Raw genomic sequence first — 26,738 nt, forward strand, 5'->3', positions numbered from 1 at the left:
AGCGACTAGGACTAGGGGTGTTCAGGGAAGAACCCTGGGGCTTCCACTGTAGCCTCTTTCCCCATCTCTGGCTACCGCCTCCATGGACTCTTTGAGAGGCTCCCACCCAGGCAGGCCTGCACAGCCTGGCCCTTGCCCCGGCCCCTCCCATTTGGGCAGGCTCTTGTGCTCCAGCCACGCCTCGGGGGTTCTGAGAGCAGATGCCAGTGGGTGTCCATGCGCAGAGGTGTGACTGAAATCTCAGCTGAGATCCAGGGGCTGTGCAGCTTAGGAAGCAGAGCTGAGATCCTTCCCCGCGGCTGCACAAACTGCAGATTTACAAGTCCACTGCCGGCTCCGTGAAGTCAGCATCCACGGAGCATGTGAACAAACAGCTTGTGCTCCCGTGGCTGGGCCGCAAGTGCACACAGCAGTTGTGGGTTCTGTGGGTGTGCACAACAGGGGCTGGGTCAGGCCCGGGTGTGGGCTGCCTCAATAGCACCCACAGCAGGCACAGGTGCTTGACTGCTACAGTCCTGGGATCTCACTCCAGCGGATCTGTGCTGGTGGCCTTGTGAAAAACGAAGTGTGAAAGGCACTGGGGCTGACTGGCAGCATCCCATGGTTATGTTGGGGCCAAAAGCAGCGCCAACCACAGTGTCCATTGTAAGCCCACAAAATGGGTAAAAAATGACACAACAGAGTATACTCACAGGTGACCGGGCCCCGGAGAAAAATACTCAGTGGCTCTCACCTAGTGGGAGCATGCCAATCCCGCCTACCTCACAGTGCATAGCAGAAACACAGCTCAGAAACGGAGCTGGGGGCTTCTGCTCCAATAATTAGGGAGCAGACCCTGCCCTGGAGAGGGCAGTGATAACCAAAGAGCAAAGAGAAGGCCCCACTCAATACCCAGTGCAGCATCAGTCACACCTCCCATCAAGGGGATGATGGCCAGCATACACTGAGGGAAAAGGTGACAGGGATCCAGACTACGAATGGCCCTCACAACAAAAAGATTAAACCCATGCAAGCTACACAGGAGCAGTCCCACATAAAAGTAGCCCTCAAGGACCACAATAGAGAATTGTTTCTCCTAAACTCATGTGCCTGCATGCTCAGTTGTGTCCAACTCTTTGAGCCAACCTCATGGACTATAGCACACCAGGCTCCTCTGTCCATAGCATTTTCCAGGCAAGAATACTGGAGTAGGTTGCCAGCAAAGAAATATAAGTAAAATGAAGAAACTGAAAAACCACTTCCAACTAAAAAAACTGAGAGAATTCTCCTGAAAGAACAAACAATGAAAGCGATCTATTCAATCCAATAGTCACAGAATTCAATAAGGAGACAATGAGAATATTGAAGGAATTAAGAAAGGCTATCAACAGAAATGAAGATTACTATAAAAAGGAATTAGAAACTATAAGGAAGAGCCAAGAGAAATTAGAGAATTCATGTGAAGAGACAAGAGCTGAACTAAAGACAATGAAAAGCAGAATTAATAATGCAGAAGAATGAATAAGTGATATAGATAATAGAATAATTGAAATCACCCAATCAAGAGAACAGACAGAAACACAAATTTTAAAAAAAATATGAAAGCAACATAAGCAACCTATGGGATAATATAAAGAATGCCAATCTATGCATAATAGGGATCTCAGAAAGAAAAGAAAGAGAAGAAAGTACTGCAAATATATTTAAAGAAATTATGGCTGGAAACTTCTGAAATCTAAAGCAGGAAACAGATATCCAGATACAGGAAGCACAGAGGGTCCTGAACAATATAAACCCAAACAGACCTACACCAAGACATATTATAATAAAAATGGCAGAATTTAAGGATACATAGGACACACATCAATGAGCAGATCTTTGTGACAAAAATCAACAAGGCAACAGAGACCCTAAATGATACAACAGAACACCTAGACTTATTAGGGACATTGTAGCTAAAAGGAGAATATGCATCCTTTTCACGTGCACTTGGAACATGCTCTGGGATTGACCTCATTCTTGGGTACAAAACAAGCTTAAACAGAAATTATTTCAATCATCTTTTCTGACTGCAGTGGCATGAAACTAGATATCAGCCACAGAAAAAGAAATGAGAAAAAAACAAAAACAATTACTTGGTGACTAAACAACATGCTAGTAAAACAAAAACAAAATAACAATGGATCAGTGATGAAACCAAAGAAAAAATTAAAAAATATCTTGAGGCAAGTAACAACAAAAATACAACCATTCAAAACCTATGGCATGCAGCAAAAGCTATTCTTAGAGGAAAGTTCACACAAGCCTTCTTCAAGAAACAAGAAAAATATAAAATAAACAACCTAATCCACCACCTAAAAGAATTAGAAAAAGAACAAACAAAACCTACATTCAGCAGAAGGAAGGAGATAACAAAGATCAGAGAGGAGATAAATAAAATAGAGATTAAAAAAATAGAAAAAATATCAATAAAACCAAGAGTTTGTTCTTTGAAAGGATAAAGAGAATTTACAAACCTCTGGCCAGGCTTACAGGGAAGACAGATGACCCAAATGAAATAAGAAATGAAAGAGGAGCAATAACAAGATACTGCAGAAAAAAGCAACAAGAGAATATTATGAAAAATTATAAACTGACAATCTTAAAGATTTGACAATCTCAAAGAAATGGACGACCTTTAAGAAACATATAGCCCACGGAAACTGAATCAAGAAGAAATAGATAACTTGAATGGACCAGTCACTAGAAATGAAATCAAATCAGTAATAATAAAAAAAAAAAAATCCCTAAGTGCAAAAGCCTATGACCAGAAGGCTTCACTGGAGAATTCTACCAAGCATACAAAGAACTTACGCCAATACTTCTCAAACTCTTCAAAAAGACTGAAGTGGAAGAAACACTCCTGAAGACATTCTATGACACCACTGTCACCAAAGACAATACTACAGAAGAAAAACAAGCTAATATCTTTGGTGAATATAGACAGAAACATTCTCAACAAAATATTAGCAAACTGCATCCAAAAGCACATAAAAAAGGCCATAAACCACGACCAAGTTGGATTCATTCCAGGTTCACAAGGATGGTTCAACACATGCAAATTAATCAATGCGATACTCCACACCAACAAAAGGACAAAACCCATAGGATCATCTCAACAGATGCAGAAAAAGCATTTGATAAAATTCAGCATTCATTTATGATAAAAATCCTGATGAAAATGTGTATAGAGTGAACATATCTCATCATAGTAAAAGCTGTTATGACAAACCATAGCCAATATAATACTCAAAGATGAAAGCCTTCTTACTAAAATCTAGAACAAGACAAGGATGCCTGCTCTTACCACTTCTCTTTAAAAAATATTGGCAGTCTTTAAGCACAGCAATCAGACAAAAAAAGAAAAAGAAAAGAAATAAAATGTGTTCAAATTTATAGAAAAGAGGTAAAATTGTCATTATATGCAGATGACATGGTAAAATATATATAAAGAAAACCCTGAAGACTCCACTCAAAAATTACTAGAACTGATATACTAATTCAGCAACATAGCAGGATAAAAGATTGGAAAATGGTTGCATTTCTTTACACTAACAATGAAATATCAAAAAGGGAATGTAAGCAATCTCTTTTAAAATCACACCAAAAAAACCCCACAAAAACTTAGGAATCAATCTCACCAAAAAGGTGAAAGACTTACATGCTGAGAGTTCAAAACATTAGTACAGAGAATGAAACATGAGTCAAAGAAATGGAAAGCTATCCCATGCTCTTGGATGGGAAGAATTAATATTTTTTAAATGGTCATATTACTGAGTCAATGTGATCCCTATTAAATATCAATGTGATATTTTCCACAGAAATTGAACAAATAATACTAAAATTTATATGGAACCACAAAAGACCCAGAATTTCCAAAGCAATCCTTAGGAAAAAGAACAAAGCTAGAGGCATAACCCTCTCAGACTTCAGACAATACTGCAAGTCTACAGTAATCAAAATAGGATGCTATTGGCACAGAAACAGACATACAGATAAATGGAACAAAATAGACAGCCTGGAAATAAACCCACACACCTATGCACAATTAATCTTCAACAAGCAGGCACGAACATACAATGAGGAAAAGACATTCTCTTTAGCAAGTGGTGCTGGGAAAGTTTGACAGTCGCATGTAAGTCAGTGACGTTAGAACACACTCTCACACCATACACAAAGATCAACTTAAAATGGCTTAAAAACCTAAACGTAAGACAAGACACCATAGAACTCCTAGAAGAGAATATATGCAAAACATCCTCCGACATAAACTGTACCAATGTTTTCTTAAGCCAGTGGCCTGAGGCAATGGAAATAAAAGCAAAAATAAACCAATGGGAGCTAATCAAACTTACAAGCTTTTGAAGAGCAAAGGAAATGAAGTGAAGTGAAAGTCACTCAGTCATGTCCGACTCTTGGCGACTCCATGGACTATACAGTCCATGGAATTCTCCAGGCCAGAATACTGGAGTGGGTAGCCTTTTCCTTCTCCAGGGAATCTTCCCAAACCAGGGTTCGAACCCAGGTCTTCTGCATTGCAGGCGGATTCTTTACCGGCTAAGCCACAAGCGAAGCCTATAGCAAAGGAAACTATAAACAAAACAGCCTACAGAGTCAGAGAAAATATTTGCAAATGACACAACTGACAAGGTCTTCATCTCCAAAATATACAAACAGCTAATACAAATTAATAACAAAAAAAAAAAAACCCAATTCAAAAATGGACACAAGAGCTAAACAGACATTTCTTCAAAGAAGACATGCAGATGGCCATTAGGCACATGAAAAGATGCTCAACATTGCTAATTATTAGAGAAATGCAAACTAAAACTACAATGAGGTACCACCTCACACCAGTCAGAATGGCAATCACTAAAAAGTCTACAAATAGCAAATGCTGGAGAGGGTGTAGGGAAAAGGAACTCTCATACACTATTGCTGGGAGTGAGTTGGTTCAACCACTATGGAGTAGAACTGCCATATGATCTAGCAGTCCCACTCCTGGGCATATATATTTTCAAAACTATAATTTGAAAAGATACATGTATCCTTATGTACACAGCAGCAGTATCTGCAATAGCTAAGACATGGAAATGACCTAAATGTTCATCAACAGGATAAAGAAGGATAAAAACAGGATAAAGAAAGGATAAAGAAGATGTGGTCTATATAGACAACGGAGTACTACTCAGCCATAAAGAGAATGAAATAATGCCACCTGCAGCAACAAGGATCCTAGAGATTATCATATTAAGTGAAGTAAGACAGAAAGAGAAAGACAAGTACCATATAATATCACTTACATGTGAAATCTGAAATACTACTCAAGTCAACATATCTACAAAACAAAAACAGACTCACAGACATACAGAATACACTTGTGGCTGCCAAAGAGGGTGGGATAGGGGAGGAAGGATTAGGAGTTTGGGATTAGCAGAGGCAAACTAGTATACATAGGAGGGATAAGCAATAAGGTCCTACTGTATAGCACAGGGAACTATACTATATTGAATATCCTGTGACAGATTATAATAAGACAATATGATATGTGTGCATGTATAACTGAGTCACTTCGTTGTACAGAAGAAATTAACAAAACATTGTAAAACAACTACACTTCAGTAAAATTTTTTAAAAAAGAGGAAGGATAGAAGAATAAGAAAAAAGGTAAATAATGACAACCTCAGTTGTTTTCTCTTGAAGGGTAATGAGGACTTCATCTACTAGGCATCTCTATAATCTTGTGTTTTTAAAATAAGACCCACGGAAAGGGAAGAGATCTTTGTTTCATCAGCTCTAATATTAGTTAGGTCTTGACTCATTTGATCTATCACAATGGAATTCTTGTTCAGGCATTTTAATATATAAAACCCCTTGTTTTAGTATTTTGATAATCTTTACATAGCATTGTAAACACAACCTAAAATTTATTTTAAAACTTTCCATGATTGTCTTGGATTTACAACTTACATTTCAGCCAAGGAGAAGTTATTTTTTGATAAGACCATTTGTTTCTTTCTTAGAAATATGGAAACTCTCTTCCCTCATGGTTTAACAATACATTTCTGCCAAGAACCATGGCAGAAATGAGCTTTATCTTAATGTCCTTGGCTCCCCAAAGTAATTCATGATATAAATTGTTATTTAAAATTTTTAAATTACAGTTTCATTTTGAGTTTTTAACCAATGAAATGTGAACATCTAAGATGATTCTATGAAATAATTCATTACTTTCATTAGCTTTATGAAGAAAACATGTACTGCTAATTTCTTTATGTCTACAGTTTTGAAATGTAGAAAGCTTTGCAGGTGTTAGCATTCAAATCAACTGTACTTTACATGCTTCAAAGTGAAACAATCACATAAGGGTATAAATTCTATCAAAATTTCATAAACACATAAACGGGAAAATTGAAATATAAAGGAACATAAGGAGTCACAGTGCTTCCGAGATGATGTGCAAGATGATGCAGGGCTGACCCTGCTCTCCCAGGGGTGCTGGGACTTGTGCATCTTTTTCAGAATTTATTAAAGGCCAGAGAAACACAGAGCAATGACTCATGAGAAACGTGACAATGTACAGTTTATCTAAACACGCATTGCAAAAGTGCAGGGGAGAACAGGCTGGAAGAAGAAAGAAAGAAAAATATATGAATAAAAGAGCCTGAAATTAAAAGCAAGTCATATCTGACTTAGGCAATTCCAATGCAACAAACTGGTATTTAAATTTCATGTGATCAAAGGCAAAAAAAAAAAGATGTCTGACAAAATAAAAACACAGTGGAAACTAACTTTTTATACAAACTCTGAGAAAACCTCTTCTAGGAAACAAGATTTGTCAGCCACTCTCTGTACTAGTTTCTAGGTAACCTCAATACATAGGCTCCTGATCCCCAGGAAATCTACATGGGCTATAACCAACTTCCCAGAAACAGCCCCAGACCACTGCTTTGTGGCCTGACTCTGTGTGAACTTGCTTGGCCAGTGGATAAAGACTACACAACTGTATAGACTAGTCAAAGAGCACTCACTTTTTCTATATGAAGTAAACAACTTCTCATCAAGTTAATTAAGAAATGTCTGTTCTTAAGAGGGAAATGGAATGGAGCTCCTCAGATTAAGGACAGAAGGACTAAAGTTTACAACATGAGTTCAGAGGGCAGCAGTGAAGACACTGTGAATTTCACTGCATGTAATACTTTTGTGTCCATATAGATTAAGTGGCTTAGAACATATTTTCTAAAAACAAAGTAAGATTACAAGTGAAACTTAAGCAAGGAAGTAGTTTAAGGAATGGAATAAAAGATTTGTGCTGTCAGATGAGACTTTGTAGGAGCTGTTCTTGAGATGTTAGGGACAGAGAAAAAAATCAAGGAAAGATAAAAGTATTACAAGAGCCAGGCAAGGTTAACCTCAAACTTGGCCCTGATCCATGGCAAATGAAGCGGTTTGTACAAACCCTGAGTCATACCTGATTCAAGAATAAAAGAGTGGATGTCTTGCCAAAAACCAATGCCAAAGAAGTTGTTTCTAAGAAGCATAAGGGGAAAAACTCTGCAATCACCAGTTGTGTGTGTATAAATAGCATCATTCATGTCCCTTGTGGGCTTGTTATGGGCCCTCCAAAAATACACCCATGCAAATTTTATTTCCCAAAGCATTATACTATATAATAAAATGCCATCTTTTGAGGAAAAAGAAAGGGATCCAAGAGTAATCATAAAGGACAGTACCAATTGTAATAAAAATTACTAAAATTCATAAAACTGTATTTTCTTTTACAAGCAAAGAATGCTAAATTATATTTTCCACAAATGGTCATCTTGTTACAACTGGTAACCTTAAAATGAGCCCCCAGATTTTATTTTCACAGCTAGCTGTTCAGTACTACCAAGTGGGAGAAGAATGTTCCTACTCGGTATATGTCACGGACACTCAGTCCTTCCAGCTAGTTCTAACTATTTGAGCAATCTTCCTAAGCAGCTGCTACAAGGGTACACACTGCCCTGGCCACCCTTCAGAGGTCCTCACTTCGAGAGCCTGCTTCTCTTGTGCCAACCGGAGGGTGGACACAGTAGAGGCTTTGGGCAGAGATGCCTGGCTTGAGGCATTCTGGGAATTTCCTGCCTATGGAGCTGCCAGTGCTAGTTCACATCCTTCCGCAGGCAGAAACCAAACCAGCACCAGGATGATGCTCTTTGCTGTAACCCAGCTAAAAAAGCAGATAAGGAATGAGGAGAACCCAGGTCACTAAAACTGGAGCTTCTGGGGCAGACATTTCAAAGTTCACACCACACAGCAATAAATCTTAGACAACTTGATAGCCTTCCATTTTCTTACATCTAAAGTAAATGGTACACACCAGTCCTGGCCGCATCATGGTGAGTAAGGGGCAAGGAACATGTCTGAGCCTGCTTGGTGTCCTAGCAGAGTGGCATGCCACAGCAGGCAGCAAACCTCACTCAAGAGCTCCATAGGTCTGGCCTCCCACTCCCAGCCCTGTGTCTCTTTCCCAACTCACCCTGGACACTCCTGACCCAGCGGCCTTGTGCCCACATACCAAGTCCCTCCCCGGCTTCACTTTCTTCATACAAACCTTTTCCTCTCCCTGGAATACCCTTCCTCACCCACACGTTGCCTGGCTACCACCTTTTCCCATCTCAGTTTCAATGTCAACTTTCCAGGGATTTCTTTCTCTGAATAGATCCCATTCCTCTCCCTCAGCGCCCAGATCTGATCAGAAGTCTTAGTCCCTCACATACTTGTCACGAACGTAATTAACACTCATGTGTTAATTATTTTTTTAAAAAAGGTGGTCAACTATAAGCTCCATGAAGGCAGGACAGAGACAGTTTGTCCTTTTTTTATGGTTCTATTTCTAGTTACTAGGTAAGCATTTTAATTGAGAGAATAAAAAAGAAATATTCATTAAAATGATAAACACTAATTATTTAATTGAAAAAAGTGTTATTCTTCAACTGTTTGATACATTTCAAGATAGTTTTCTTGGTCCACATTTTACAGATGAGGAAAGTACATTTCAGAGAAGAGGATTTCATTTAAGTTCACCTGGCAAGTTGGAAATGGCAGAATCCAGACTTAAAGAAATTCTTGACCTTGAAGCTGAAGCTCTAAGATCAAATTTGCTCATCAAATTAGTGTACGGCCCACAAAGAGCAAATCCAGCAGCACTCTCTCCTCAACGGAGCTTCATGATGCAAATTAAGATGAAAACTGTTAACCCACATACCTACGGTCAGTTAATCTTTGACAAAGGAGGTAAGAATATACACTAGGAAAACGTGTGTGCAGCAAGTAGTGTTGGGAAAGATGGACAGCCCCATGTAAATCAATTAAATTAGAACATGGCCTTATACCATACACAAAAATCAACACAAAATAGTTTAAAGACCTAAATAGAAGACATGACACCATAAAACTCCTAGAAGAGAAAATAGGCAAAACGGTCTCTGACATAAATCATACCAGTTTTCTCAGGGCAGTCTCTCAAGGCAGTAGAAATAAAAACAAAAACAAATGGGACCTAATCAAACTTACAAGCTTTTGCAGAACAAAGAAAACCATAAACAAAATGAAAAGATAACCTACAGCATGGAAGAAAATGTTTGCAAACAATGCTTCCAACAAGGGATTAATTTCCCAAAGTATACAAACAGCTTGTACAACTCAACAACAACAGAAAACAACCCAATTCAAAAATGGGCACAAGAGCTAAATAGACACTTCTCCAAAGACATATAGAAGGCCATTGGGCACATGAAAAGATGCTCAACATCACTAATTATTAGAGAAATGCAAATCAAAACCACAATGAGGTAATCGCCTCACAACATTCAGAATGGCCATCATTAAACAGTCTACAAATAACAAATGCTGGAGAGTGTGTGAAGTAAAGGGAACCCTCCTACACTATTGTAGGAGTGTAAATTGGTGAAGCCACTGTGGAAAACAGCATGGAGGTTCCTCAGAAAACTAAAACTAGAATTACCATATGATCCAGCAATCCCACTCTTGGCATATATCCAGATGAACCTATAATTCAGAAACAAACATGCACCCCTTTGCTCATACCAGCACCATCTACAATAGGTAAGACATGTAAACAACACACACGTCCACTGGCAGATGAATGGATCAAGAAGATGTGGTATATACACGATGAAATACTACTCAGCTATGAAAAGGAATGAAGTAATGCCATTTGCAGCAACATGGGTGAAACTAGAGATTATCACACTAAGCCAGAAAGAGAAAGACAAATACCATAGGGTATCACTTACATGTGGAATCTAAAACAAGACACAAATAAACCTATCTATGAAACAGAACCATGGGCATACAGAAGAGACTTGTGGTGGCCCAGGGGGACGGGTTTGGGAGAGGGGTAGAGAGGGAGGCTGGGGTTAGAAGATGTAAGCTTATACAGAGTGAATGAACCACAAGGTCCTACTGCACAGCACAGAGAACTATATTCAATATCCGATGATAAACCATAATGGAAAAGAATGTTAAAAAAGAATACACATACACATGTATAACTGGATCACCTTGCTGTACAGCGGTAATTAACAACACTGTATAACAACTATATTTCATTTAAATTAAAAAAGGATGAAAACTGTTGATGTTCTCTTCCAACAGAAAATTGATTTATGTATGCTGCCTTTCTGCTGCTGGGAAATCAAGTATTTTACCATGACTTATACACATAGATGGAATGGACTAAGTACCATTGAGTATTTATAAAAGAGAGGGACAATGAAAAGACACTTACCATAATTCCAGTGAGCAAACAGACTCCTTTCCCACAGTATGTGTTAGGTACCATGTCACCATAACCAATGGAGAGAAAAGTTATTGATATCAACCACATTGCTCCAAGGAAGTTGCTAGTAACATCCTGTTGATCATGGTACCTGAAAAATAGCAAACAAAGCCAGTCCTTTATAATTAATCTAAAGGAGGGCCGCCAAGGGCAGTTTGACTCAATCCAGTGAATTTACTAAGTAGCTTCTACAAAATGCTCTATTTAGAGGTTTTCACAGCTCACTATTATAAGTAAAATTGGGGTTCTATCTAAGCAATGTGAAAGACATCAGGATTTCTTCAACTTTAAAAATAATTTGAAAGGGAAGCTGCAAAATATGAAAATAGCTTTTATCACTGGTGTTATCTGACTAATGCACATTTATCTCTGAGTCCTGTTCTTGTTTTGCTCACAAAAATCTCCTCCTTCTTTGGTGTCCACTGATGTGCCCAACGTGTAGGATGATATGTGGTTGCCCAACCTCCTTCTGCACCTCTGTATCAGGAGGAGCCATGGTGTCCCCTTTGCTACCTGTTTCCCTAGGGGGCCAATTTCGACCCTTCAAAATCAATTCAGTCAGGAGCCTCTTCTGTCTGTTTTTCTCCCAGCCCCTCCCGGGGGCTCCCTCAATATCCTGTGTTTTCCTTCACCGCAGGACTACACTGTAATTGTCCTGTACTAGTGGTCCTCCTTGAAGATGGGAAAAATATCTTTGATTGCACAGTCCACACCCAGAACTAGAGCTTAATGTAAGTCATTGCCTCCCGAGTTACACACATGAGTTTGTAGTCAAAAGAAGGAGAGGTATGCAGTTTATCCTGGTTATCCTAGAAGGTGCCAAGTCTTTCTAATGAGGAGGAAGGTTTTTATCTCAGAAAGAGATACCCTACAATGTCTGGCTTGAATTACCAGTGTTGAGCAGTAACTCGGCTGCTCGTGGGCACTGCTATCCATCAAGCATACAAGCGTGAGGCCATGCCAGCAGTCACCCGGGAGGAACTTGCCCTGGATGTGTGCCCTGCACAGTCGTGGGCAGGGTGGCCCTCACCCAGGGTAGCAGTCACGGGCATTCCTTACTCCTCACTCTACTTGTGTTAAGGACCACCCTTTCGTTCCAGCTCTCAGAAACCACTGGGAACAGCTTTCCCTTCCTTGTTTCTTGGTCTCCGAAGCATGCTGATAACCCCCGAGCTTGCATTCACTCAGTTCTGCCTTTCAGCTCAACCATCTGTCTGTGTAGCCAGAGCTGTGGAGGCAAGAAGGCTGTCCTGTGACCTGAGACCCCGGATTGATCCCATACACAACCTACATTGTGCCATTACGTCCTCTGAGGTTTCTTTTTTCTGTTCTTTTTCTCACGCCAAGGCTTCTGCCATAACCCAAAGTGCGGGAAGGTTAGAGAGGATAAGCTTTCCCCTGTAGTGCTATCCCTCTGACAGTGGAGACAGTGGCTCTTATCTCTGTCTTTGGACACAGAAGGGCCTATGTTTATCACTTTTATACTCTTCTGTTTGCTTCCAAACAAGAGAAAAGCTAAGAAATCGTATTTCCTGCTATACTGGTCTGGGAAAGAGAAATCCCTGACTGGAGTGAGTAGAAACCCAGAGCAAGGAGGCGTGATGGCATCGCCATATCTTCTGCAAGAAAAGGGAAGGGCAGGTATGCCCCAGCCAGCCCTTGCTGAGCAGCATCCGGCGAGTCTCTGGCGGCAGGAGGACAGCAGCCTCACCATTCTGCTCCAGGAAACGGCATCGTGACTCAGAGGCAGAGTCCCGTCTTCCCAGGATGGCTGAGTGGAGAGGCTGTCTCTGCCAAAAGGGAGGTCAAGATGATGTATTCCTCATATTAGGTAGATAGATAGATAGACAGACAGATAGACACATGTGCTCAGTCATGCCTGACACTTTGCGACCTTATGGACTGTAGTCCACTAGGCTCCCCTGTCCATGGGATTTCTCAGGCAAGAATACTGGAGTGGGTTGCCATTTCCTTTTCCAGCGGATCTTCCCCACCCAGGGATTGAACCCACGTCTCCTGCATCTCCTGCACTGCAGGCAGATTCTTTACCTTTTGAGCCACCAGGAAGCCTTACTCCTCATATTACTCAATCACTAAAAAACAAATGAAATAATGCCATTTGCAGTGACATGGGTGGGCCTAGAGATTGTCATACTGAGTAAAGTAAGTCGGATAGAGAAACACAAATATCATATGATATTGCTTATAGGTGGAATCTAAAAAAAAATGAAACAAATGCACTTATTTACAAAACAGAAACAGACACAAAAAACAAACTCATGGTTATGAAAGGGGGGGAGGGATAATTTAGGAGTTTGGGATTAACAGACACATACTACCATAAGTAAAATTGATAAATAACAAGGCCTACCATAAGTAACACTGATAAAGAACATACATAGTAGGGAACTATGATAATCTATAACAGGAAAGAATCTGAAAAAAAAAAAAAAAAACATGTATGTATAACTTTGGTGTACACTTGAAACTAATACAACGCTGTAAGTCAACTATATTTCAATTTTTTTTTTAAGATGTATTCCTAACTTTCAAGGAAGATAGATGAGTGTACTTCCTCTGAGAAACTCTGATAAATAACACGCTTATAAAAGCAGGGTGGTGTGATACGTTTGAGAGTTCAGCTATGCGTGAGCTACCAGGCTCTGTGGGCCGCTTGGGGAGCCCGCCATGCCTGTGTGATGGGGGTGCCATGGGAGAATGTGGTTTCTATTTCAAAAAAGAAGCAAGCTTTGGATTATAATCCACTCATGATATCGAGGCTCTCTATGAACAGTCCTCATCAAGCAATTGCCTGAAACAGAGAATACATTACCTCGGCAAGAGTGTGGGCAAGAGAGGGGAGGCAAAAGCTTCATGTCCTATTCAATTTTCAACTGTGACACAGTTTTTTTCCTAACAAAGCACGATTTACATAAAGATCCAAAACGTTTAAGAGCTGATGGCCCGGATTCCCTGAGGCAGATGAAATATTTGTTGAGCCTTCACTATGTGTTCAGCTCCTAACTTGGATTTTCTCGTTTTACAATCTTTGGCTGAAACAGCTATGCTCTTTACCCATTATCAACAAAGTGTTCTCAGTCGCTAGCCACTAAGAAAACGTGACCATGTCTGAGTGATATCCTCAAGTTACTGCTACCTCATGAGTGACTAGAACATACCTGCCTACTTGCCGAGCACAAGCTGCTCCTCTGGTAGAACAACTACAAAGAGGAAGTTTGAGATTTCACACTATAAACAAAGGTCGTTAAGAGGCCTTCACTGCTGGGGCGATCGGTCAGTCTCCTCAGCTTGGACAAAGGTGTGAAAACCTCTGTCAGCTCTTCTTCCTGAAGCACTTTGATCTGGTTTTCAAAGTTTGGAGCACTCAATGACTTTGAGAGTTATAATGAAAAGCATGCCCTGACTCTCAGTTAGTTGCCTACATTTAATAAATACACAAGCTTAAAATTTCTCCCATCCTCATTCAATTCTTCACCATTCTCAAGTATTATGCCATTATATCATTTAGTCAGTATTAGTTATATGCTATGCAATTCTATTGGGTAAGACACTGTATTGCTATACTGAAGGGTCTAATTAGAAACAGACAACTTTCTAGGAGTTGGCATTTAAAGGGCTTGGGGTTCAATGATAAATTACCTTTTTTTTTTTTCTTATTAAATAATTAACCTGCCTGAAAGATAACTTAGAATGGAAAAATAATAATTCATACTAATGTTTATGTTACATTTCAGATATACTTAGTTATGACTAGTCAAGAAGAGGCAGATAAGTAGGGACCACATTAGCTACTATTAGAACACTCAAGGTTTCTTTCTTGGAAACTCATAAACAAATATTAAGACTTATCAACAGGATGACATTGCTTAGAACACTTCCAGGTTTTGAATTAATGCAGAGTGACACCACTGTGAATGATTAATATATACAATTTAAATAGTTAAACATTTTCAAAATATTTCCTACAGTTTTTCACTTCAAAAACTTACTTAGATAATTCCAACCTTCTCCACAAGAAGAACTATTCGGGGAAAGACCTGAAAAAATGACTTATGGGGCAAATTTCAAATTTCACTCATATGAATACTTACTTAATTAAGACATATTAAACAAGATTAAAATTAGTGTAAGGAATTTCTGATGATCTCATACTTTTAAAATAAGGGCTCTAAGGTGTAGGGAGAAGACTTCTTGAACTGTTTTACAGAACTGCATGCTGCAAAGACTTAAAGCTTGTGAGATTAACTTTAAGGTTTTAAAAGAAGAAAATGCATCTCATTAGGACTGGTTCAAATGAATTCTTTTTAGGAGCCCATTATACAGAGTGAAGTAAGCCAGAAAGATAAAGAACATTACAGCATACTAACACATATATATGGAATTTAGAAAGGTGATAACGATAACCCTATATGCAAAACAGAAAAAGAGACACAGAAATACAGAACAGACTTTTGAACTTTGTGGGAGAATGTGAGGGTGGGATATTTCAAAAGAACAGCATGTATACTATCTATGGTGAAACAGACCACCAGCCCAGGTGGGATGCATGAGACAAGTGCTCCAGCCTGGTGCACTGGGAAGACCCAGAGGAATCGGGTGGAGAGGGAGGTGGGAGGGGGGATCGGGATTGGGAATACATGTAAATCCATGGCTGATTCATATCAATGTATGACAAAACCCACTGGAAAAAAAAAAAAATAATAATAAAAATAAATTAAATAAATAAATAAAAGAAGAAAATGTTTCTTTTCTTGGTTTCCATTCATTTCTTCATTCACTCTTGGCTGTGGATCTATCACTATTTCTGAAATCACAAATATGACAGCTTTCTATTATATATATATATATATATATATATATATATATATATATATATGCTTAAATTCCCCAGGGTGATCTTTCCAAGGGCATTACTGAGTTTTTCCCTCTGAATGAGATGGTCTCTACCCGGAACTCCTGCCTCCCCATAGCACCTTTCCATAAGCAGCAGGAGCTCTGGCCATGGTAGTGGTGGGCAGTTATGCCATCCCCTCCCCCAGCTCTTTCTCTCCAGGTACATTTCCTTCTGCCTAACAAAACCCTCCCCCACCTTCTTAGCCCTGATTTGTACTCTGAGAATCTGGTCACAATTCCTCTTTTCCAGCTTCCACATAGTAATTTTAGCATGGTACTCCAGGTTGGACCATAGAGTACCAGGTCCGTTCTCTGCATACCAGTACCAGGAGCCTCTTATAGGTACCTCTCATGCCATCAGTCAAGGTCAACATGGGTCAGAAGGCATATAACATATGCTCAGCTTAATAAACTGGCCCCAAGAATCTAAATTATAAAGAATTTGAGGACAAAGATTATGCTTTACTCATTGTTTTATCCTCACTTAAAAGAATATAGCAGGAAATTGGTATTTACTGAATTAACAAATATGACAATATGAAACACTTTTTCTCAGACTGACTTGTCCTTAGCCACATGTTAGGCCTTCAGGATCACATATCCAGAGATACAAAAAGGGGATAGAAATGAGTCTTTCCCTTCAATCAGTATGAATCGGATTTATCAGTTATGTTCCAAGATCTGTATGCAACTTATAAGTTATTTTTACACTTGTAAAAAATAATTCAACAATGGATATTTACAGCTTATAAACTATATTCATTAACCCTTTTCTATTAAACATACTATTAGTACTATGGAATGCAAAAATACCTTAATTGTCAGCTCTGACCTCAAATGTAAGCCTCACTTAAATGGTGAAAAGTATTATGGAGATTTACAATCATGTGATCAACCTACCATCAATTCTCTCTCCTGAATCCACCATTCTCTCCTGAAATAACACTAAAATGATGGTAGGGCAATTGAAAAAAGTATAAACCCATAAGAACAAAAGGAAGAGAGAAATCAGAGAATAAAAAAAATATCATATTTTTACACAAACAAAAGTACATGGGGAATTCTGCTTCTAGCTAAGATGGAACAACAAAGGACTGAATTTACACTGCTTCCTAAAACTACAAAAACAGAAAAAATATTTGAAACAATAGTTACCAAGACATAGATAATCTAGTAACAAAAAACAGTGATCCCTGTGAAATGGTAAACAACTGAAGTGAGTCCTAAAAGTGCCCCAGCTTCATGCCTCAGGAAAGGCTTCAGAATGTCACTCAGGGATGGAAATCAGCAGAGGCCAGAGGTCTTCCCAAATTGAGGACAGAACTGGGAATACACAGAGACCATGAGTTTACAGGGCCAAGAACCAGAGAGGAAACACTTGCACAGAGACAGATCCAGAGAACTGTAGAGAGGTCTCCTTGGTTATTCAGCCAAACACTTACTGATCAGTATGTGCAGATAAAACTGTAAGGTTCGAGAAGTGAAAATACTATATGTAAGATGGTACTGTATCACTTGAAGGTAGACTGTAGTAAGTGACAGAATATCAGGTGAAGATAAGACTGTGGTAATTTAGTTATCGTATACCTAAGTGTATAGGTACGCTATAAATCCTAAAAGAATAATTAAAAATAATACATCAAAGAGTAATTAGTTATAAACTAGTAAAAGATATAAGATAGAATGAAAAAAAAGATAAGCAATCCAAAATGAGGCAGAAATGGAAAAAAGGAGAAAGAACAGATGGGACAAACGGAAAACAAGAAGCCAGAGAACAGCTTTACCCAAGCATGTCTGTAACCACATTAACTATAAACGGCCTAAATACTCACAGTTTAAAGGCATAGCTTATTACACAGTCCATGGAAGGTTTACAACTTGGAGAAACCATGCAAAGAGTGGGTAAGGTCCAAAGTTGAAAACAGGAGAAATTATGATGTCTGAGTATCTGGACAAATAGATGTCCAGGTGCTGCCCCTGCATGGTACTGCCAGACAACTAACAGAGCTTTGTTCTCTGAGGAAAGACTGGAGATTCTGAGCCAGGGCCCAGCTAAGGTCAGGAACGATGTTTGGATCCGAAAACATCGTAATTAAATTCAAGTTTCCAAGCTGAACAACATCCCTAATTTCCTTTCTTCACTCGTATTTTTGACCCTATAGTAGAACTCACTAATACAGAGAAAGAATATTTCTCTCTGGAGAAACAGAATTGGTTCAGTGAAAAGACTTTCATAACAGGAAGAATTTTCTAATGAAAAATGCAGCTTTTCACTTATATACCCCACAGAGAATCTCACCAGCTCCCTCCTCATACAAAGCTTCCAATTTCCACTCTGGAACGTGAAAGAATAACAAATGATCAGTACACATTTGAAGTATACTTTCTATAAAAATATATAGACAAAAAATGGGAGGGGAAAAGGAAGGAAATAAGGGAAAAGGAAGAAATGAGAAGAATCTAGAGATAATGTAGAGTGACGGGGTATGGGATCCCTGCACTTTCTACGCTACATCATGAAAGAGCTAAAGGAAAATATGAAATCTATAAAAAGGAACAGGATGCTACAAAGGAGTGCAACTAAAGAATAAAAAAAGAGGAACTTAAAAAAAATTTAAATTTATAATAAAAAATAATCATAATACCTTTAGAATATAAACTGGTAGAAATCTTCCAGACAGTAGGACAATAAGAGAAAGGAAGGGAAAAAAGAGAACAAAAAAGATGTATTTTCAGAGAACACAGAAGGTCTAATAGCTAACTTTCCAGAAGGAGAACAGAGAAATGGAAGGAAATGTAAGGGAATTTAAAAAAATTTCTTTGATTTTTCAGGTAAACAGGAAGGCAGGCAACTCTAAAGAAAAGTTCTACTTAGTATTTGCACAGAGAATAACAAAAAACCTATGCAGAGAGGGATCATCCTAGATTTTTAATACTAGGAATAGAGAGAACTTTGAAAGCTACAGAGGGGAAAAACAGATCACAGCTAAACATTAAAAATGGCTGCCTCACAAAAACCAACATATGGGTCAATGGGACAGCCCGCAAATAAACCCACGCACCTGTGGACAATTAACCTTTAATAGAGGAGGCAAGAATACACAGGGAGAAACAATAGCCTCTTCAAATCTCTGGAAGAGTGGGACAGCTGCATGTGAATCACTGAGGTTAGAACACACCCTCACCCTAGACACAAAAACAAACTCACAATGACTTAAAGACACTACACTATTCAACTCCTAGAACGGAATAGAGGCAAAACATTCTCTGACATAAATCATACCCATGTTCTCTTAGGTCAGTCTCCCAAGGCAATAGAAATTTAAAAAAATAAATAAACAAATGGGACCTAATCAAACTTCCAAGCTTCTGTACAACAAGGGAAACCATAAACAAAACAGAAAGACAGCCTACAGACTAGGAAAAAGTTTTTACAAATGACATGACCAATAAGGGCTTAACTTCCAAAATATACAAACAACTTATATGACTCAACAGCAAAAAAAAAAAAAAAAAAAAATCAAACAACCCAATCCAAAAATGTGCAGAAGACCTAAATAGACATTTCTCCAAAGAAGACATACAGATGGCCAGTAGGCACATGAAAAGATGCTCACCATCACTAACTATCAGAGAAATGCAAATCAAAACTAAAATGATATGCCACCTCACACTGGTTAGAATGGCCATCAGGAAAAAGTCTACAAATCATAAATGCTGGACAGGCTGTGCAGAAAAGGGAACCCTCCTATAGTACTGGTGGGAATGTTAATTGGTACAGCCATTATGGAAAACAGTATGGAGGTTCTTCAAAAAAGTAAAAATACAGTTGCCATATAATCCAGCAATCCAACTCCTGGACATATACCCACATAAAGCTATAATTTAAAAAGGTACATGCACCCTCCTGGTCATAGCAGCTTTATTTACAATAGCTGAGACATGGAAACAACGTAAATGTCTTTTGACAGATGAGTGGATAAACAAGATGTGGTCTATGTATAGCACAGGGAATGATAGTCAACATCCTGTAATAAACCAAAATGGAAAAGAATGTGAAAAAAGGATATGGCAGGCATTCCCTGGTGGCTCAGATGGTAAAGAGTTCACCTGCAATGCGGGAGACCCAGGTTCGATCCCTGGGTTGGGAAGATACCCTGGAGAAGGGAATAGCAACCACTCCAGTATTCTGGCCTCCAAAGTGAAAACTATGAAGAAGCATATAAATATGTATAACTGAGTCACTCTGCGGTAGAGCAGAAACGCAGCACTGTAAATAAACTGTATTTCAATAAAACTTAAAAATATATAAATGGTTACAAATATGTGTGGTGGGGGTGTTGGGGGGAGGGAGGCAGTCCATCTTCCTAGAGGGGAAGGATGGAGGATCTGGGAGAAGGAACTAAACAGGAGGGTTTCAGGCCCCTCTCTGCTCTGCCTGCCCACGGAGGAGGCATATTTAATCTCTGTGTGATAAGCTTCCCGGGCCGGGGCGATCCCCTTCGGAGTATAAATGTGCACCTATGACTCAGTCTAACTCAGCGCTGAGTCGTTGGAACACCAGGCAGCCCGCTGGGATATGGGTCAAGCAGTGGTGTCCAGATCTGCTTCACGTCTACAGTGAAGCTGATATTGTGATGCCTGCCAGTTCAAGACCCAGATTTTAAAGGTCCAAACCCTTGACTAAAATCCTCTCTGAGTAAGGGTGCTCTAAAGTGAAAACACTTTAATGTATAAAACTACTCGACTTACAGAAATCCCCTCAGGTCAGAGAATTTGAACTGCCCCAATGGGTGTGACCTGCTCCTCATACTCCTACTTTCTCCCCTATCACCGAGTCATGAAAACAGACATGGTTTTAGGACCCTGGGGATCCCAGGATAGACCTCCTTCAATACCAATGAGTATCCAGAGCCACGCAGGAGAGGCAAGCCATACAGTGCTACCTGTTAAGCCTAACTTTCATTTCGGCATACGGCAGATTCAATTTTTATTAACTGTGTAATTCTTTAAAACATCAAAATCAGTTTTCTACTTTGAATTTATTTTGCTCCTAAATGGCAACCCACTCCAGTCTTCTTGCCTGGAGAATCCCATGGACAGAGGAGCTTGGTGGGCTACAGTCCATGGGGTTGCAAAGAGTCCGACACGACTGAGCGACTCACACTTTAACCTTGCACATTTGGAACTTTTTCCTCTCTTCTGTTAATTTAGAAAAGTCAAAAAGCTAAACATTTCTCTCTTCTTCTCTCCTTTTCCCTACTTCTCCCCTCCCTCTTACTTTCTCTCCCTTTCCCTTTCCTCTGTGTCCATGTGTGTCTGCGTATGTGTGTGTGTGAGGGGGAAAGAAAGAGAGAATTTCATTCACAATACAGACCACAGAAGATGGGTCTTTGAGTACAGACCCTCGCTGGGTATGAACCTCTAAGAGCACAAGCTTCCTCTGAAATAAAGGTCAAAGTCCCTAAAGAAAAAGAGGGGGATAATAGAACATACATCGATTTTCATATTTGAAGATTTACATTCCTTATGTTTCCCTGAAAAGATGATAAAATGTTTTATTGTCTGACTCTCTATTATTCATGTAGGCATTTTCATTTCTGCTTGAATAAGTGAGTTCAGAAATGACTCATTTGTCAATAAGCTAACAATCTTAGATCGTGTACATATATAACTATTTGACTATTACCTATGTTAATATCTTATAGGAATACAATGACATTACCTCAACATACCCTAAACAGACCTGAAAAGACTTATCAGCATTCAGGCTGTTTTTGATAAAAAAGGGTTCATGAAATATGCCCAGCCCTAGGAAAGAACTTCCAGGTTAGAGAGCCATAGAAATTAAGAAATTAAAGGTTCCTAAAAATGAAAGTGGACAAAGACCCCAGGGCATAAGTATCCATCATGAGAGAATCCCCTGAAGGGAAATACCCAGGCAAGGCTACCCTAGGAGACTTAAGCAGCAGTCAGCTGCTTGCACCTATATGTATTAATATAAGTACTTGAATACAGTTCAGTCTTATGAAAGTGTGTGGTTCTGGCCATTTAAATGCCACAGAGCATGATCATACCTAATGTGATTTTCTACAATGTGAAAAACTTTTGGTCAAATTCCAAATAAAACAAATGACAATTTGCTCTCAATTTGCACACTAATAACACTATTTAAAAATTAAATATATGTTACAAATGAGCAAAAAAATTATGTTACATTTTAAATGGATATAGGTCTAATCTAGGAAAATTATAAATAGGCTTTTAGTACGTAGAATGTCCAACAGGTCAGTCTAATGTCAAATGGGATACAGAACAATTTTTTGTTGGGTAGGAAAGACCCATACAAACCCAATACAGAGCATCTGTGTTCCCACTCAGTAACAGAAAAAATAAACCCTTCTCCAAAATGGCCCTGGGGAGCAGAACCACCCGCAGTGAGAACCACTGGTCCAGAGTTTCAGGGAGGTCAGCTGGGACTGCGATAGCCATCAGAAAATCTGGAGCTAGCTTCATTTCCACACATCTGGAGAGCACTGAAACCAGACAACCATGGCATTTGGCACAAATTATACTTTTAAGCCCCAGCTACTTCCAAGGCAATCAAAAAAAATACCAAGTTCCAGAGCAATGTTATAATTGTGGCTTGCATTTCCACCAAGGTTCTCTTCCCTTTTTGTTTCTTTACAAACTTCCCAACCAACAGTAGTTATTTTCATTTTTCTGGAGCGACCTCCGTTCCTTCTGCTCCTGCGATGCGCCCAGCGTCCTCCACACACTGTGAGCTCCTCTAAGGGGAAGGTGGGTGCCTGAAGACAGCCATGGAACCACACTTGGTCAGGCCCAAGACTTCCTACCCCCAAATCAAGCCTTCCCTTACCGAAATCATTGAGCACAGCTCCTGTCTGACACATCCCAGGCTCTGCTGACGCAGAGACAGCATTTATGAGGGCCTGGGCTGGGGGGTGGGGGGGGCTGCCACAGTTCTCCACCAGGTTGACAGCCACAGAGACTCACTTCCCTTCTGGGAAGAGCCGCGGGCGGGCAGTCACTAGGGGGCAGTGCCACACCAGTTTATCCCCACGGCTGCCGGGCTGCTCCGCCAGTGCATCCAAAGGACGTCAGTCCTGGGTGCTCAATGCAGTCCATCCTAGAGGACATCAGTCCTGGGTGCTCCCGCCAGTGCATCCAAAGGACATCGGTCCTGGGTGCTCAATGCAGTCCATCCTAGAGGACATCAGTCCTGGTGTTCAACGGCAGGACTGGGGTGGAGCTGAAACTCCAGAACTGTGGCCACCTGATGCAAAGAGCTGACTCACTGGAAAAGACCCTGATGCTGGGAGGGATTGGGGGCAGGAGGAGAAGGGGACGACAGAGGATGAGATGGCTGGATGGCATCACCGACTTGATGGGTATGAGTTTGAGTAAACTCCGGGAGTTGGTGATGGACAGGGAGGCCTGGTGTGCTGCGATTCATGGGGTCGCAAAGAGTCGGACACGACTGAGCGACTGAACTGAACTGCTTGGCTGAGTTTGGGCCCGACCAGTGCGAATCAGCTTATGAGGGGGCTTCCCTGGGATTGCCTTCAGGCAAAAGCCCCTGTCCTGGGCATCATCCTGGAAGCACAGATTGTTCCATTTAAGAAATAGCAGCTACAATTGATATACACAGGCCGGGGCCACTCCCATACCAGAAGCCTCAGGTATGACAGAGCAAGTTAGGGGCATCATCTGAGGGGTGTGTGTGTGTGTGAGCATGTGTGTATTTGGGTGTGTGTGTGTCTGGGTGTGTGTGGGGGGGTGTATCTGGGTGTGTGTGTGTGTGTCAGTGTGTGTGTGTGGGGGTGTATCTGGGTCTGGGTGTGTGTCTGTGTGTGTGTGTGTGGCTGGGGGTATTGTCTGGGTGTGTGTGTGTGTGTGAGAGTGTGTGTGTGGACGGGGGTGTATTGGGGGTGTGTGTGTGTGTGTCTGGGTGTGTGTGTGAGTGTGTGTGGGGGGGTGGGGTGTATCTGGGTCTGGGTGTGTGTGTCTGTGTGTGTGTGAGTGTCTGGGGGTGTGTGTCTAGGGGTGTGTGTGTGGGGTGTGTTTCTGGGTGTGTCTGGGTGTGTGTGTGTGTGTGTGTGTGTGTCTGGGTGCACATTCCATTCTAGATCTAATCTAAGGTAGCTGCATGTCTTCACGTTTCACCCCTCTGAGATTCTCCAGATCAAATACCACACTGTACCTTGTAAATGTGTTAAAAAAAAAAAAAAAAAATTCCTGTGCATTGTTCTAACCACGTTGGAATTGAACCAGCATTTGAAGATACAGATGTCAGGGTCTTGTTTACTCACCCTGAGACCAAGTCCAGGAGGTGCTGCTCTGTATCCAGAGGGACTGCCCCTGGCCCAGTCCTTGACTCAAAACCACGATTCCTAACACTGAGCCCCCTTTCTACTATCATGAGAACCACACCATCTACCTCCTAGATGGCTGCCAGTGCTGAGATCATGGAGTACGAACCCAAACTACTTGATGAGTACATAAAGACTGTGCTTCTTTCTACTTGACCAAATCCCTCTCCGTTTGTGTAAAAGCAGACACAGAGAAAAGTGACTGCTTTTGCAAGCGTGCCTTCTTGCACGCAGGCAAGGTGGCAATGGCTCTTCCGAGCAGAGGCAGCTTTTAGTCTTGCTCCCTTCTGTTGTGACTGTTGAGAGCCCAGGGGCTAGTACCACTGGGCAGCAAGAGGGCAGAGAGGGGGCTTGGGGCAGGAAGGAGGGGGAGGCAGCAGTAAGGCAGGCACTATGTTGGCAGAGCCAAAGGAGCTGGGGTGAGAGGAGGTCAGTCTGTAAAATAAGGAGAGTAAGAAGACAGAGGGATGCTTAGTAAGAAGTCTGAATGAGACAAAAGAAACACCTCGCAACCTTTCTGTGACATTCTGTTCTCCGACTCCTCAGTCTCCCTCCCTCCCTCCCACACTAGTACTTCTATCCTGGGGTGGGGAAGTGATGGGGAAAGTACATTTCAGCATCCTAGCATCTATTACACATTCCTGAGAAATTTCTGATGTCTGTTTAAGGCTCCAATTCAACTGAAAAAGAATATATCCCAGTGATCCCAATCAACCCAGCTCTAAGTTGCCACATCAACAGTAGACAATTATCATGAATAGATTCTAAAGCTTTAGTTTTCAAAATACAGCGAATGAAAATTCCTCCTTAGAACCAATGCTGACAAGCTGTCTAGCCTCCAGCACTTCATAGTTCCAGGCTATGTTTCTAGAAGACATTCCTGAATGTCGTTTTATTCCAGAGAGAGCGAGAGAGTGAGGACAAGAAGCGGAGGCAGACAACTGCACCACCAAACCGAGAAGAGAGCAGAGAGCTCTCAGGGACGCTGAGCTCACAGCGACTCCAGCAAGGCTGAAGAGGAGGCTCGCAGACTTTCTGAGAAGGTCATCTGCACGGTTTACCAGTTACATTTTCCCACTTCAGTTTTAAAACTTCATCCCCAAAGGCCTGCTAATTGTACTTTGCTTGCTGGAGCATAGACTGCATAGACAGCTAAAACATAGACTGCAGTGCCAAAGCATCATGAACCGGATTAAGACCCAGGTCTAGGCTCGTGAAAGGGGACCTTCTGAGGATGGAAAAAGGCCATCCTCAAGCCCAGCTCACTGTCACCAAGGACCCGTCAGTCCTCCACTGGGTAAAGATCTCAGAGGTCTGCAACAGGAACACTGTGTCTTTGGACACACTGCTATACTGAAAATGGTAACCAGCAGGGACCGACTGTACAGTGCATGGAACCTGCTCAAAGTTATGCGGCAGCCTGGATGGGAGGGGAGTCCTTGGGGCATGTATATATGTGTCGGCTATACCCAGTACAAAACAAAAAGTAAAAAAAAGGAACAATATGTATCCTTAAGCCTAGGAACCATATCTTTATACAAGCAAAATAAAAGAGCAAAGACATGAGGAGGAGAGGAGGGTAACGTGGAAAAAAGAGGCCAAAAGTGAGTAAAGAAATAGTGGAAATTACTGCAAGTAAAACTCTGGAAAAATGTGCATAAATGATTGGAGAAAAATCACTGCATGAGCCTCAAAAACTCGAAAACTTGACTAACTTAAAGCAATTAAAAATCAGGCTCATTCTCTAGCATCACTCACAAATATAGCCCATAGCCTTTGCTAGTTCCTACTACTGTTTCCAACTACTCCGGAAAAAGAAAACACAAGAAAAACAGAACCAACTCAAAAGTCTTATATCATCCTTCAGTTTTTAGTATTTTCAGAATTTAAACGGTCATCAAAACCACTGCTGGCTGGGACTTCCGTGGTGGCCCGGTGGCTTAGACTCTGCGCTCCCGATGCTGGGGGTCCGAGTTCTATCCTTGGTCAGGGAACTAGATCCCATGTGCTGCAACTAGAGATCCCAGGTGCTGCAACTGAAAGACCCCGCATGCCACAACTACACCTGGCACATACAAATAATAAACAGATATTAAAAAAAAAAAAAACCCACTGCTGGCTGAATATGTATTACCTGCAGAAGCAATGTGGGAGAGTGTGCATTCAGTAAAGCAGGCAACACACTCAACTCGCCAAACAGACTGGAGCCAGATACAGCACCCCTCCCCCAAAGAAACATACTTTTAGCTTCCCAGATAAATGAGAGTCACTTTTTTTTTTATACAGAGAATTCAAGAATACAAAGGAATACTGCAAATGGAAACCTGGGTGGACAATGACCTCTGCACTTGGGTTATGAGAAGGTAACCAAAAGCCATCAAGGATCAGGATTACACCAATCAACCGACTCATGAACTTCAGCTTAGCTGTGCCATGCTTGTCAGTCCCCTCTTAGTCTCTTCAGGACAAGCGCCAGCAATGAAATGATCTCTTTCAACTCTTAAATCGCACTGACCGAATATGAATCTACTAAGCCAGCAACATTTCCTTCTGCTAACATGGCACAA

General features: G+C 40.8%; 1 protein-coding gene across 2 annotated transcripts in view; it reads right to left on the bottom strand.

The window, feature by feature from the left end:
- KCNN2 (potassium calcium-activated channel subfamily N member 2) overlaps nucleotides 1-26,738 on the bottom strand; it is a 482,890-nt gene that overhangs the window by 29,547 nt on the left and 426,605 nt on the right. For both annotated transcript variants that reach the window (XM_061158525.1, XM_061158526.1), the window contains exon 7: nucleotides 10,814-10,955. In XM_061158525.1, coding sequence (XP_061014508.1) covers nucleotides 10,814-10,955 — 142 coding nt within the window. The remainder of the gene's footprint in view (nucleotides 1-10,813; nucleotides 10,956-26,738) is intronic.

The sequence above is a fragment of the Dama dama genome, chromosome 12 (assembly GCF_033118175.1).
Source record: "Dama dama isolate Ldn47 chromosome 12, ASM3311817v1, whole genome shotgun sequence".
Classification (NCBI taxonomy): domain Eukaryota; kingdom Metazoa; phylum Chordata; class Mammalia; order Artiodactyla; family Cervidae; genus Dama; species Dama dama.